Below are 13,506 nucleotides of genomic sequence, written 5' to 3'. Positions count from 1 at the left end.
GCCTCAGCCTCCCAAAGTGCAGGTGTTACAGGCATGAGCCAGTGTGCCTGGCCAGCCATTTTATATATGAGATATTGTCCTTTCATCTTTAAAAGAGGAGATTTTAAGGGATGATCACACATTGGGGCTTATGGGGTGGGTGGGGAAGGGAGGGGAGGGGTAGCATTAGGAGAAATTCATAATGTAGATTATGGGTTGATGGGTGCAGCAAACCACCATGGCACATGTATACTTATGTAACAAACCTGCATATTCTACACATGTATCCCAGAACTTAAAGACACAAATGATTCTTGTGTCTCAGCCTCCTAAGTAGAGGGGATTACGGGTACGTACCACCACGCCTGGATAAATTTTGTATTTTTAGTAGAGACAGGGTTTTGCCATGTTGGCCAGGCTGGTCTTGAACTCCTGACCTCAGGTGATCCACCTGCTTCAGCCTTCCAGTGTGCTGGGATTATAGGCATGAGCTACCCTGTGCTTAACATAAAATTATTTATTATAATTAGCAAAGGTATACAAGGAAAAGGGGTAAGTGAAACCCAGTTATCTTTTGAGTAACAGCATTTTTCCTGTTCTAGAATTATAAAGCATTGATTCAGACATGGACTTTTATGCGGCCAAATGTACAAAATTACGTGAGTTTCACTACATTGTCTTCATAACTGAAGTTTGTCCAGGCTCATGGGAATCCTGTGGGTGTGTTAGGTGCTTTTCTCTCAGTATTTTTGGCTTCTGAGCAAACTACTAGAAGAGAGTTGGTTTTAATTAATGCTTCACAAAGCAATGCTGAAATACGACTTTTGGGCTTTTTTTTTTTTTTTTTTTTTTTTTTTTTAACTGGGAGGCTTTGTTGTAGACCAACCCAGTTGTTTCCTTTTTCGTTGTGCCTTTCTTGGCTTTAAAGAAGAAACACCTTTCTACTCAGTGCTTTTAGTATTTTAAAGTGAAACTGATACTCTTGTCTCTTACTTTTGTCAACTGGTATTGAATACAGAGATAGCAGTACTTTTCCTACATTGAAGCCATGGGAGAGGCTATTGCTTCCTACTTCTCTCTCTCTCTCTCTCTCTCTCTCTCTCTTTGTTTTTGAGATGGAATTTTGCTCTGTTGCCAGGCTGGAGTGTAATGGCACGGTCTCTGCTCATGGCTCACTGCAACCTCTGCCTTCTGGGTTCAAGAGATTCTCCTGCCTCAGCCTCCTGAGTAGCTGGAACTACAGGTGCCCGCCACCACGCCCGGCTTTTTATTTTTTTTTGTATTTTTAGTAAAGATGGGGTTTCACCATGTTGGCCAGGCTTGTCTTAATCTCCTGACCTCGTGATCTGTCCGCCTTGACGTCCCAGAATGCTGGGATTACAGGTGTGAGTCACCACGCCCCGCCTACTTCTCTTAAACGTTATCTTTTTAGTTTTTCAGTAGGTTTCAGTTGAGGGGCTATTTCCCAGTCAGAATCTTTTTCATCTAGTGATCCTGGCAATCTGATTAGGCAGCTAAAAGCAGGTAACTTTTGTTTTCTTACTCCTTTGGAACGTTTGCCAGTTTATCTTTATTTACTAGTATTGTACATAGACCAGAAGACTTAGTAAGTTCTTGCGAATTCTATATACAGTCACAGAAAGGAAAGGGGAAATTTCTAGGTCTATTTGCAATGGTAATAAGTAATGATAAACTGGGAAACAAGCCAGAGTAAAACAAATTCAAGTTCTTTCAGGATTCTGTTAGTTTGTGGAGGCACAAAAACAACAGTAGAAACTTTCTGGCCCTCTGTGTGAATATGAGGAGAGGGCCTTTTACAGGTTATGTGTGTCTCTTGTCTAACTAGTTCTGCTTACCTACTTACCTCTTACTTTGTATATGCTCCTTTGAAGCTGTTTATAGGAAGAAGAGGGATGAAAGGAAAAGGCCCTCTTTTTTGTTGTTGTTGAGACAAGTCTTGCTCTTTTGCAAGGCTGGAGTGCAATAGCACAATCTTGGCTCACTGCAACCTCCACCTCCTGGGTTCAAGCGATTCTCCTGCCTCAGCTTCCCGAATAGCTGGGACTACAGGTGTGCACCACCACGCTCAGCTAATATTTGTATTTTTAGTAGAGAAGGGGTTTTGCCATGTTGGCCAGGATGGTCTCTTTTCTCTTGACCTTGTAATCCATCTGCCTCGGCCTCCCAAAGTGTTGGGATTACAGGCGTGAGCCACCATACGTGGCCCTATACTTTTACATGGCAAAATTCAAAAGGAGCAGAAATGGCTATACCAGTTAGGTGGGACACCCACTATTCACTTTACTGCTCTACACCTTCCCAGTAAAGAATCAGTATCTTGTGGCTCACGCCTATAATCCCAGCACTTTGGGAGGCTGAGGTGGGCGGATCACGAGGTCAAGAGATTGAGACCATCCTGGCCAACATGGTGAAAGCCCGTCTTTTTCTTTTATTTATGTGTTAAATCTAAAATAATAATAATAAAAAAAAATCAGTATCGGGTTCTTCTCAGCGTTGCAGCCTCTTCATTGATGCATTTGTTTTTTGACGTGTGCCCATTTTGGTGGAATTATCTAGAGAACAAGAGAAAGGACTAGTTACAGTGGCTCACTCCTGTAACGCTAGCACTTAGGGAGGCCAAGCATGTGGGTCACTTGAGCCCAGGACTTCCAGACCAAACTGGGAAACATAGTGAGACTCCATCTCTACAAAAACTAAACAAAAATTAGCCAGGTGTCATGGTGCTCACTTTTTGTACCAGCTACTCAGGAGGCTGAGATGGGAGGATTGCTTGAGCCCAGAAGGTTGAGGTATCACAGAACTCCAGCCTGGGTAACAGAGTGAGACCCTGTCTCAAAAAAAAAAAAAAGCCCTGGTCTACTTAGGCAGTAATTTATTTTAGACAAGCAGTAATTTATTTATTCAAGATAAAGGTACTACTTTTTATGTCTTTAACACAAATACCGGGGGTGAAGCATTATAATGGATTGATTGCCTGAGCTCAGGAGTTCAAGACCAGCCTGGGGCTGGGCACGGTGGCAGATGCCTGTAATCCCAGCACTTTGGGAGGCCAAGATGGGTGGATTATGAGGTCAAGAGAATTGACCCGGCCAACATGGTGAAACCCCATCTCTCATGCTTGAACCCAGAAGATGGAGGTTACAGTGAGCTGAAATCGTGTCACTGTACTCCAGCCTCGGCAACAGAAGGAAACTCCTTCTCAAACAAAACAAAACAAATTCAACTAACTGAAATAAGTTTATAATAATTTAATTTTCAGGTATGTATTGCTTCCATAAAGCAGCCACCTCAAGAAACCACTGAAGTGCTACTCAAAGCATTTTTTTGGGGAAAAAAAAGGGTATATTTCCTTTGAATATTCTCAGGATGTCTAATTGTTATCCTTTGAGAGTAGATGTATTTTAATAATAGTAATACATGTAATTTGACAAGAAAACCAAATGGGAAAATTTTTATTAAGTAGTAAGAAACCAGATCAAAGTCTAATGCGTGAGACTCTGGATGATACCAGCTTTTATCTAGCATCACAGTAAATTTGAACCTCATTAGATCTACATTTGCCCAAAGTAAATAGTTCTCTGGAAAAGATGATGTTATAAATACAAGTTTAGGCCGGTTCAGTGTCATATGCCAGTAATTCCAGCACTTTAGGAGGCTGAGGCAGGCAGATCAATTTGAGCCCAGGAGTTCAAGACCAGCCAGGGCAACATGGCAAAACCATGTCTCTAAAAAAGTACAAAAATTAGCTGGGTGTGGTGTTCCATCTACTCAGGAGGCTGAGGGAGAGATCACTTGAGCCTGGGAAGTAGAGGTTGCAGTGAGCCAAGATCATGTTGGCTGGGTTCGGTGGCTCACTTCTGTAATTGCAGCATTTTAGGAGGCCAAGATGGGCAGATCACCTGAGATTAGGGGTTCAAGATCAGCCTGGCCAACATGGTGAAACCTCATCTCTACTAAAAATACAAAAATTAGCTGGGCATGGTAGCAGGTGTCTGGAATCCCAGCTGCTTGGGAGGCTGAGGCAGGGGGATTGCTTGAATCTGGGAGGCGGAGGCTGCAGTGAGCTGAGATTGCACCACTGCACTCCAGCCTGGACAACAGAGCAAGACTCTGTCTTAAAAAAAGAAAAAAAAAAATCTTGCACCACTGCATTCCAGCCTGGGCAACAGAGTGAGAGTCAGTCTCAAAAAAAATCAAAAAACCAAAAGAATGAAATACAGGTTTATACGCAAAAGCCCTTCAAACTTACCTCCCTCCCAAAATAATATGATATAATGAATTAACCAAAAAACAATAATACCAAAGCATCAGTAGCAAAGAGAACTTCAGAGTGATAAAAACCAGATAACCACTCTAATCCCATGCCACAAATGTCTAGAAAGACATTTCTAGAACAGTATTATTTATACCAGATGGAAGGAAAATCATTTGCGGCTATTTTTTCCAAGAGGGCCATACACTGTTTATGTTGTTAGAACCACATAAAGTTTAGAAACCCCAACTGCCGGGTGTGGTGGCTCACATCTGTAATCCCAGCACTTTGGGAGGCCGAAGCGGGTGGATCACGAGGTCAAGAGATCGAGACCATCCTGGCTAACATGGTGAAACCCCGTCTCTACTAAAAATACAAAAAATTACCTGGGCATGGTGGTGCACACCTGTAGTCCCAGCTACTCGGGAGGCTGAGGCAGGAGAATTGCTTGAAGCCAGGAGGCAGAGGTTGCAGTGAGCCGAGATTGCGCCATTGCACTCCAGCCTGGGTAACAAGAGCGAACCTCTGTCTCAAGAAAAAAAGAAACCCCAACTGATACGTCACAGGAAGAAGAAAGTTGGATATATAATTCAGTTGTGTCTTGAGACCACAACAGGAAACCATTAAAAGAAAGTATATATATATATATATATATATGATTAATTTGTTTGTCAAACATTTTCATAAGTTTATGTGTTCCTCCTCTTTGACAAAAGCTCATAATATCACAGTTGATTTACTTCTACTTGGAAGAAGTCCCCACCTAAGTTGGGTAAGGTTTAGAAGTATGGTCATAAGGTGAGAAAAATTGGCAGCAGTCTCGAAATCCTTTTCCTAGCTATATAGCAGTTGCTTAAGGCCCTAACTTCCCGTCCATCTCTGTCAGTTGAAACAAATGAACCAACTAGAGAAACTGATATTATTTTCCAGGTAAACTCAAGAAAAATTAATTGCATTAATTGTAGGCTAAAGATAGACCACTTTTCAAATCTGCCAGTTGAAAAATTATTATAAAAACAGACATGAGGCTGAGTGTGGTGGCTCATGCCACTACTTTGATGGATACAAAAAAAGTATTTGATAATATTCACTAACAGTTCATAAGAGGAAACCTTCACAATAGCATTAAAAAGGAACTTAATCTGATGAAGACTTCTTTAGGCTGGGAACAGTGGCTCATGCCTGAAATCCCAGCACTTTGGGAGGCCAAAGCAGACGGATCACGAGGTCAGGAGTTTGAGACCAGCCTTACCAACATGATAAAACCCATCTCTGCTAAAAATACAAAAATTAGCCAGACATGGTGGCAGGCGCCTGTACTCAGGAGACTGAGGCAGGAGAATTGCTTGAGCTCAGGAGACGGAGGTTACAGTGAGCTGAGATTGCACCTCTGCACTCTAGCTTGGGCAACAGAGCGGGACTCTGTCTCAGAAAAAAAAAGTTTATAATCAGCATAATCAGTAGTTAAGTAATAAAATCTTTCTCCTTAAGGTCAGGATGAAAAAGGAGGCTGGCTGGCCATACAATTACTAAATACTACACTGAAGGTCATGATTGTACAAGAGTGAAGTAAGAGTCTCTGTCTAAATAATACTTGAAGAACATGATCAATAACAAAAATTCTAAGAAAAAGATTTGAATTTCTCTCATTATCTTGCCTGGTGCTAGACCCAGAGCAGATGTTCAGTGAATGACTTAGGTGAAGAATGTGGTACATTTGTTCCAGAGCCTGAAGGAACAGTAGTGTTTTTGGAAAAGGGCATAGATTAATGCCTTGGAGAATTTTACTTATTCTGGGTAAGGGATGCTGTAATAATTGTATAATGTGAAGAAACTGCTTATAATCCTGGAAATTTGAGTTTTGCCCAGAAAGACAGGTATCCTGGTGACTGAGTTATAACTATAGGACAAGAATTGAAACGTGGTTGAGGACAACCATTCCTTACCTGAGATTTTCTAGCCAGGAAGGGAGTACTGGCTAGATTTCTCGATAGAAAGAAATATTTCACATTTTTTAAGTGTTGTTTTTATCCAAGGATTCATCAGAATATGTATACACTTATAGCACTGTAGGAAATACAAAATGACTTTGGATCCAGACTGCCTGGGGTCATAACCCAGCTCAAGTCTAGCTGGAGATGTAACTTTGAGCAATACTTTATCCTGTGATGCCATTATTTTCTCATCTGTAGAGTAGGAATAATCATAAAACCTACGTAACATAATCATTGATAATATCAGTTAATATAGTGTTTAGATAAGATCTTGATGCAATAGTAACATATTAATGTTATTTGGACACCAAGGAATGGAGAAGAGGGCAAGTGTTTTTCATTTATTTAAAAATGTTCTAGGCCGAGTGTGGTGGCTCACGCCTATAATCCCAGCACTTTGGGAAGCTGAGGTGGGTGGATCACCTGAGGTCAGGAGTTCCAGACCAGCCTGACTAACATGGTGAAACCTTGTCTCTACTAAAAATGCAAAAATTAGCTGGGCATAGTGGCAAGCACCTGTAATTCCAGCTACTTGGGAGGTTGAGACAGGAGAATCACTTGAACCTGGAAGGCAGTAAGCCAAAATCGTGCCATTGTACTCAGGTTGGGTGACAGAACCAGACTCGGTCTCAAAAAAAAAAAATGTTCCAGGCCGGGTGTGGTGGCTCACACCTATAATCTCAGCACTTTGGGAGGCCAAGGCAGTTGGATCACTTGAGGTCAGGAGTTCGAGACCAGCCTGGTCAACATGGTGAAATGTGTGTCTACTAAAAATACAAAAATTAGCCAGGCATGGTGGCACACACCTGTAATCCCAGCTACATAGGAGACTGTAGCAGGAGATTTGCTTGAACCTGGGAGGCGAAGGTTACAGTGAGCCTAGATCGTGCCACTGCACTCCAGCGTGGGCAACAGAGAGACTCTGTCTCAAAAACAAGAAATGTTCCATGTCCCTAAAGGCTGTGTCATAATAATAGCAATAGTAATAAGAATGATGATAGACAAGCTGTATTAACTTTTCTTCTTCTTCTTTATTTTTTTGAGACAGAGTCTTGCTCTGTCATCTAGGCTGGAGTACAATGGCATGATCTCAGTTCACTGAAACCTTCACCTCCTGGGTTCAAGTGATTCTCCTGCCTTAGCCTCCCAAGCAGCTGGGATTACAGGCATGTGCCACCATGCCTGGCTAATTTTTATAGTTTTAGTAGAGACAGGGTTTTGCCCTGTTGGCCAGGCTGGTCCTGAACTCCTGGCCTTAAGTGATGTTTCCACCTCGGTTTTCCAAAGTGTTGGGATTACAAGTGTGAGCCACCACACCCAACCTGCATTAACTCCTTCCTTCCTTCCTTCCTTCCTTCCTTCCTTCCTTCCTTCCTTCCTTCCTTCCTTCCTTCCTTCCTTCCTTCCCTCCCTCCCTCCCTCTCTCCCTCTCTCTCTCTTTCCTCCCTCCCTCCCTCCCCCCCCTCCCTCCCTCCTTCCTTCCTTCCTTTCCTCCCTTTCTCCCTCTCTCTCTCTCTTTCCTTTTTTAAAGAACAAGCTGAACGTAGTGGGTCATGTTTTTAATCCCAGTGCCTTGAGAGGCTGGGGTGCGAGGATTGCTAAAGGCCAGAAGTTCAGGGCTGCAGTGAGCTCTGATCATGCTGCTGCACTCTGAGATAGTTGACAGAGCGAGACCCTATCTCTTTAAAAAAAAAAAAAAAAAAGGAAAACCCAAATGTGGTTTAATGCTTTAAATAGATAAATTGTATGGGAGGTGAATTATATCTTAATAAAGCTGTTTTTAAAAACACAGATGTGACCCATGGAGAAATTTTGCCACAGAAAGGGGGCATAAATATAGTATTCAAGTGATGAATAACATTCAGGGTGGGAGACAGAAGAAATTTTAAGTCGCTCAAGGGAGGGAGAATTAGCTCTTTTGAAAAAAATTTCTGGACATGTTAAAATCACTGCACACCTTTTTCTTTTTCAATTGTTTCTGGAGGACAGTTGTGAGGCCAGTGTACTTTTTGCTCAGTGGGGATGAGTGAGTGGGCAAGCAGGGTTATTTGGTTGGTGTGGCAAAGGGAGGAGGGCTCAGGCTTTGGACTCCTCTGGCTGGGTTTAACAGTATGGCCTAGTCAGTGAACATAATTCTCTGAGTCTCAACTTCCTCTCTGAAAAGGAATAATTGTCTTTGCTAAGGCAAGTAATTCCAGTTTGACTCCACTGAATAGGTCACATAGCACCTAGAGTAAATCGTTTAGAAATGTTAAATGCTTTTTATAAAACTAAATTTCTTTAAGCATAAATGTCAGTTCCCTTCTTAAATGGCTTCTTGTTGGAATATCAGCAACCTACAAAATCCTGAACAATGGACTTCTGCTACCTCTTCACTTTTCTCATTCTAATCCCCTGCATTGCTGATCTTCTTTCACCACAAGCCTTTCTTGATAGGCTGCTGCTATTCCCTGTCTGGAAACTCTGTCCCAAGCTCTTGACAAGATTGGCTGCATCTCTTCATTGAGGATGCTGTTTAAATGTGGCTTCTAATTTATATTTTCACAACAGTTTACAAGGATTCCCATTTCTTCTCATCCACACCAACACTTGTTATCTTTAGTCTTTTTTATAATTGCCATCTGACAGAGTGAGAATGTAAGTTGGTATCACCATTATGGAAAACTGTATGGAGGTTTGTCAAAAAACTAAAAATAGAATTACTGCATGATCCAGCAATCCCACTTCTGGGTATTTACCCAAAAGATATGAAATCAGTGTGTTGAAGAGTTGTCCGCTTTCTTATGTTCCTTGCAGCATTATTCACAATAGCCAAGTTATGGAACCAGCCGAAGTGTTCAACACATGACTGAATAAAGAAAATGTGTACACACACGCACACACACTCTCACACTACTCAGCCTTAACAAAAGAAAGAATTATGTCATTTGTGGCAACTTGGATGGAATTGGAGAACATTATGCTAAGTAATGTAAGCCAGCCACTGAAAGACAAATGCCACGTGTTCTCAGTTATACGTGGAATCTAAAACGATTGAACTCATAGAAGCAGAAAATAGAATGGTGGTTACAGAGGTTGGAGTGCTGAGGAAATGGTGAGGTGATGGTTAAAGGGTACAGAATCTCAGCAGGGGTATTACTATTTTTTAATTGTGTTGTACAATATGGTGAAGATAGTTTTTGTATATTTCAAAATTGCTAAGAAAATAAATTTCAAAATATTCTTAACACAAAAATGTTAAGTATTTAAGGTAATGGGTATGTTAACTAGCTATATGTATCCATAAATTATAACACTTTTTACCCAATACATTTATATAATTATAAATTGTCAATGTACAATTTAAAAATTGTTTAAAAATAAACGTCTTCTAATAAAAGGCTTCCCACCCCTCTATCTAAAACTCTTCCATGCTGTGCGTGGTGACACATGCCTGTATTCCTAGTTTCTCAGGAGGCTGAGATTGGAGAATCTCTTTGGCCCACTTGTTTAAGGCTACATTACACCATTATCTCACCTGTCAACAGCCACCGCACTCCAGCCTGGGCTGCATAGCAAAAACAATTCTTTACATCTTCTTGTAATAAAAAGTTGTAGTACATTTCACCTATGTTCCTTTCCTGTTGGAGAAGGCGAGTCGAGTGTAGGGAAGCAAATTGATATTGAGGCTGAGAGTAAAACTGTAGATTTCTAGCCTTGGCTTTCTGCCTCTCACCTACTTTGTCCCCATGAAAACAGGCTGTTTCTGTATGACCGGGAAAAAATGCAATACAGTTTCACTACTGACAATTCCAGAAAGCACCCAAATGAGAATACTTAGAATTGGATTTAAAACAAAACCTACCCACCCCTTTTTTGGGGGAAAGACAGGGTCTCTCTGTCTCCCAGACTGGAGGGTAGTGGTATGATTACAGCTCTCACTACAGCCTTGACCTCCCGGGCTCAGGTGATCCTCCTACTTCAGCTACCCAAGTAGCTGAGACTATAAGCATGTGCCACCCTGCTAAGTAAAAAAAACTTTTTTGTAGAGATGGGGTCTCAGTATGTTGACCAGGCTGGTATTGAACACTCTTAGGCTCAACTAATCCTCCTGTCTTGACCTCCCAAAGTTCTAGGATTATAGGTGTGAGCCACCACACCTGGCCAAAATCAGTTCCTTGGTCGTAAGTTTTCATCTTTTGAAGTTCTCTTATGCCTTCTAAAATGGGTGAAAATTCCGGTTATAATTTTCTAATGACTGTTGCCTTTTCACAGTGATCACAAGCCAAAACTTGTGACCAAGAAACAGCAAGCATGAGGACCAAAAGAAATATGTGCTGGATGAAGAAGCAGTAGATCAGAAAGAACCTGATTTGCTTTTGAGTTTCACATACACTGATACGATCCAGCAGTCCTGTACCTATAAACAGTTTCATCATAAGTTGTATAAGAGAGATTTAGAAGCCTGGCAATTTCTGTTTTGATTGTTAACAAAAACCCAGTGTGTTTTGATTTTGAAATTTAAATATTTATGTACCTCACTTTTGATAAAGCCAATATATGAAAATCTTAAATACACAAGCAGTGAATCAATGAAACTTTTTTTGATGCATTTATAGTAGAACTTAATTTTCTTTTAGACTTCACGCAACTTCCCATATACTGTTTTACATGAATTTAAGTAGAGAGCTCAAATGATAAGCTAAAGAGTTTGTAATTGAACAGAGGGTGGTGATAAAGAAATTGGATTTTTAAAAACCTAGTAACTTTAATTTCTTAAATGAGAGATGCCACATAAAGTAGTATTGAATATTATTCATTTTTCTTTCTTTTTTTTTTTGAGGCGGCATTTCACTTTTTTTTTTAAGAGATGATAGCTCTGCATCTTTTATTTCAGACTCAGAAAATTCAGTCCCAGTCTCCAAATAGGTGTTCAATAGAAAACATGCGCACGCTCGCACACACACACTCTCTTCCTCTTTCACACACACATACACACATTCTCTCTCTCTTTTTTTCTCTCTCTTCCTCTTTCCCTCTTTCTCGCAACGTGCTGTTTGGGAGCTTAGGGTTTCTCTCTTCTTCCCAAGTTTCTCAGTGTCTGGGCTGGGGAAGGAGGGCCCAGGCCCCAGCAGGTACAGATGCTGCACCCTAGAGGCAGGAGCAGCAGGAGTCAGTATTTCCGCCGAGGGAAGAGACTGCTCCCTGAGGACTGGAGTTGGGGGCTGGTGGGGCTGGGGTCCCTGGAGGGACCAGGCTGAAGAGGTCCCTCCCAGTACGAAGGATCTGTGCCTCCAGCTTCTTCTGTCGCTTCATGTTCGAGAGCACCTTGTCCAGGTGGGCCTCCCATTTCTGGCTCCGGGCTGAGCTTCCTGGGGTGCGTCTCCGGTCAGTCAGGGAGTCCTTCGGTGTCATGGCTCATCATCAAAATCAAATTCCGTGGGCATGTGTGGTTTTTCCTCTTCCTCTTCTTTGGCCTCCAGCTCCTCATCAGATCTCTCCTCTTAGCTCTGGGCCTCGGGTGGGCGGCCGGCGGGGCAGGATCTCTGCTTGCAGCTCCAGGGTACCGTGGGCAGCCAACGGTTCTTAGAGCCTCTGGATTTTGGAGGGCTGGGGCATCCAGGGCTTCCCATCTGCGGGTAGCTCCACCTCGTCGCTGCAGGGCACACACCAGTCGGCATTTCACTCTTGTTGCCCAGGCTGGAGTGCAATGGCGCGATCTCGACTCACTGCAACCTCCGCCTCCCAGGTTCAATAGGGTTTTTTAATTTTTCATTAATTTATTTATTACTTTTATTTATTTACTCATTTTGGCATGCTTCAGGTCTCTCCTAGAGGTTTTTTTAAATTTAATTTTTAAAATATTTTTAAAAAAATTTTCTTTTAGAGACAGGGCCTTTCTGTGTTGCCCAGGCTGGAGTACAGTGGCAATTTACAGGCATGATAATAGCACATTGCAGTCTTTAACTCCTGGGCTTGAGCAGTACTCCCATCTCAGCCTCCCAAGTAGCTGGAGACTATAGGGGCATACCATTGCACCTGACTTCTACAGGTTTTTAACCTGACAGATACTATATGTTCTTCTAATACATACATGTAAGTATACATGGATAATGAGGGCTATGTGTGGTTTCAACACTGCTGTATATTTCTGTTAGCCAGTGATGAAAAAACCAACTGTCATTCTGTTTGGTCATATGTACATTACTAGAAGAAAGCAATGTATATTAAAGGCTTGTGTGTTTCTTCAGCTTCTGTGGTTTGCAGCCTGCTGAGCTTATGTGAATAATCCAGATGGCTAAACTGTTGGAGGATAGAAAACCAAAACCCATTTCAGGAAGCTATGCATTTTGCTTACCTTTAGATAGGATTCATTCAATTAGTAGTGTCTGAATTTGCTTTAAAATATGTGTTCTTGATTTTTGCCTAGGTTACAAGATGTTCACCTAAGCTTGAGACGTACTGACTACATTTCCTACAGGAACTAATCAATGCTTTTTCGTCTCCTGGAGATACATTAGAAACAAATATGGTGCTAAAAGAACTCCTTACCTTTCTCTGACTACGATTTATTTGGACATACTTTTGTATTGAAGAGAGGTATACACACTGAAGCTACTTGCTGTACGGAGACTGTGTCCTATAGGATCATGGACCATCCCAGTAGAGAAAAGGATGAAAGACAACGGACAACTAAACCCATGGCACAAAGGAGTGGGCACTGCTCTCGACCATCTGGCTCCTCATCCTCTGGGGTTCTTATGGTGGGACCCAACTTCAGGGTTGGCAAGAAGATAGGGTGTGGGAACTTCGGAGAGCTCAGATTAGGTAAGAATTGGTTATGTCAGTGACTTCCACTAACAATAATACCTATAATAAGCTTTGGTGTGTTTCAAAACAAGCCATTTATAGTTTTAAAAGAAATTTTTAAGTAGAACCTGCCGTTATAAGAAATAGTTTGTGAAGAGGGGCTATAGTCATTATCAATTATAATTGTTTTCCACGCTTTTAAATTTTTTACCAGTTCTGAGATTTTCTGATGAACATAGAGTTGTATACAGACACTAATAAAAATGCAGACTCTGATTTAGGAGGTCTGAGGTGGAGCCCTAAATTCCACATTTTTTTTTTTTTGACATGGAGTCTCACTTTGTCACCCAGGCTGGAGTGCTGTGGCGTGATCTCAGCTCACTGCAACCTCTGACTCCTGGGTTCAAGTGATTCTCCTGCCAGGATCGAGCCAGGATGGTCTCGATCTCCTGACCTCTGAAGTGCTGGTAT

General features: G+C 41.7%; 2 protein-coding genes and 1 pseudogene across 20 annotated transcripts in view; 2 read left to right on the top strand and 1 right to left on the bottom strand.

Annotated features, from left to right (window-relative positions):
• The window catches only part of PCLAF (PCNA clamp associated factor), a 71,472-nt gene extending 58,684 nt beyond the window's left edge, over positions 1-12,788 (top strand). For both annotated transcript variants that reach the window (XM_035258840.3, XM_035258838.3), the window contains one exon: positions 12,656-12,788. The gene's annotated coding sequence lies outside the window, so the exon portion shown is untranslated. The remainder of the gene's footprint in view (positions 1-12,655) is intronic.
• Positions 1-13,506, top strand: part of CSNK1G1 (casein kinase 1 gamma 1) — a 174,137-nt gene that overhangs the window by 32,215 nt on the left and 128,416 nt on the right. For all 18 annotated transcript variants that reach the window (XR_008474662.2, XM_009005052.5, XM_054240455.2 and 15 more), the window contains one exon: positions 12,656-13,053. Coding sequence is in view for 16 of the 18 variants with exons in the window: in XM_009005052.5 (XP_009003300.1) it covers positions 12,876-13,053 (178 nt within the window). In the remaining 2 variants the exon portion in view is untranslated. Of the gene's footprint in view, positions 1-12,655; positions 13,054-13,506 lie in introns of those variants that run through there.
• Positions 11,270-12,409, bottom strand: LOC103795529 (PAXIP1-associated glutamate-rich protein 1 pseudogene; annotated as a pseudogene).

The sequence above is a fragment of the Callithrix jacchus genome, chromosome 8 (genome assembly GCF_049354715.1).
Source record: "Callithrix jacchus isolate 240 chromosome 8, calJac240_pri, whole genome shotgun sequence".
Classification (NCBI taxonomy): Eukaryota; Metazoa; Chordata; class Mammalia; order Primates; family Cebidae; genus Callithrix; species Callithrix jacchus.
Note: the sequence above shows the minus strand (reverse complement) of the source record. Positions and strands in the feature narration are given on the sequence as shown.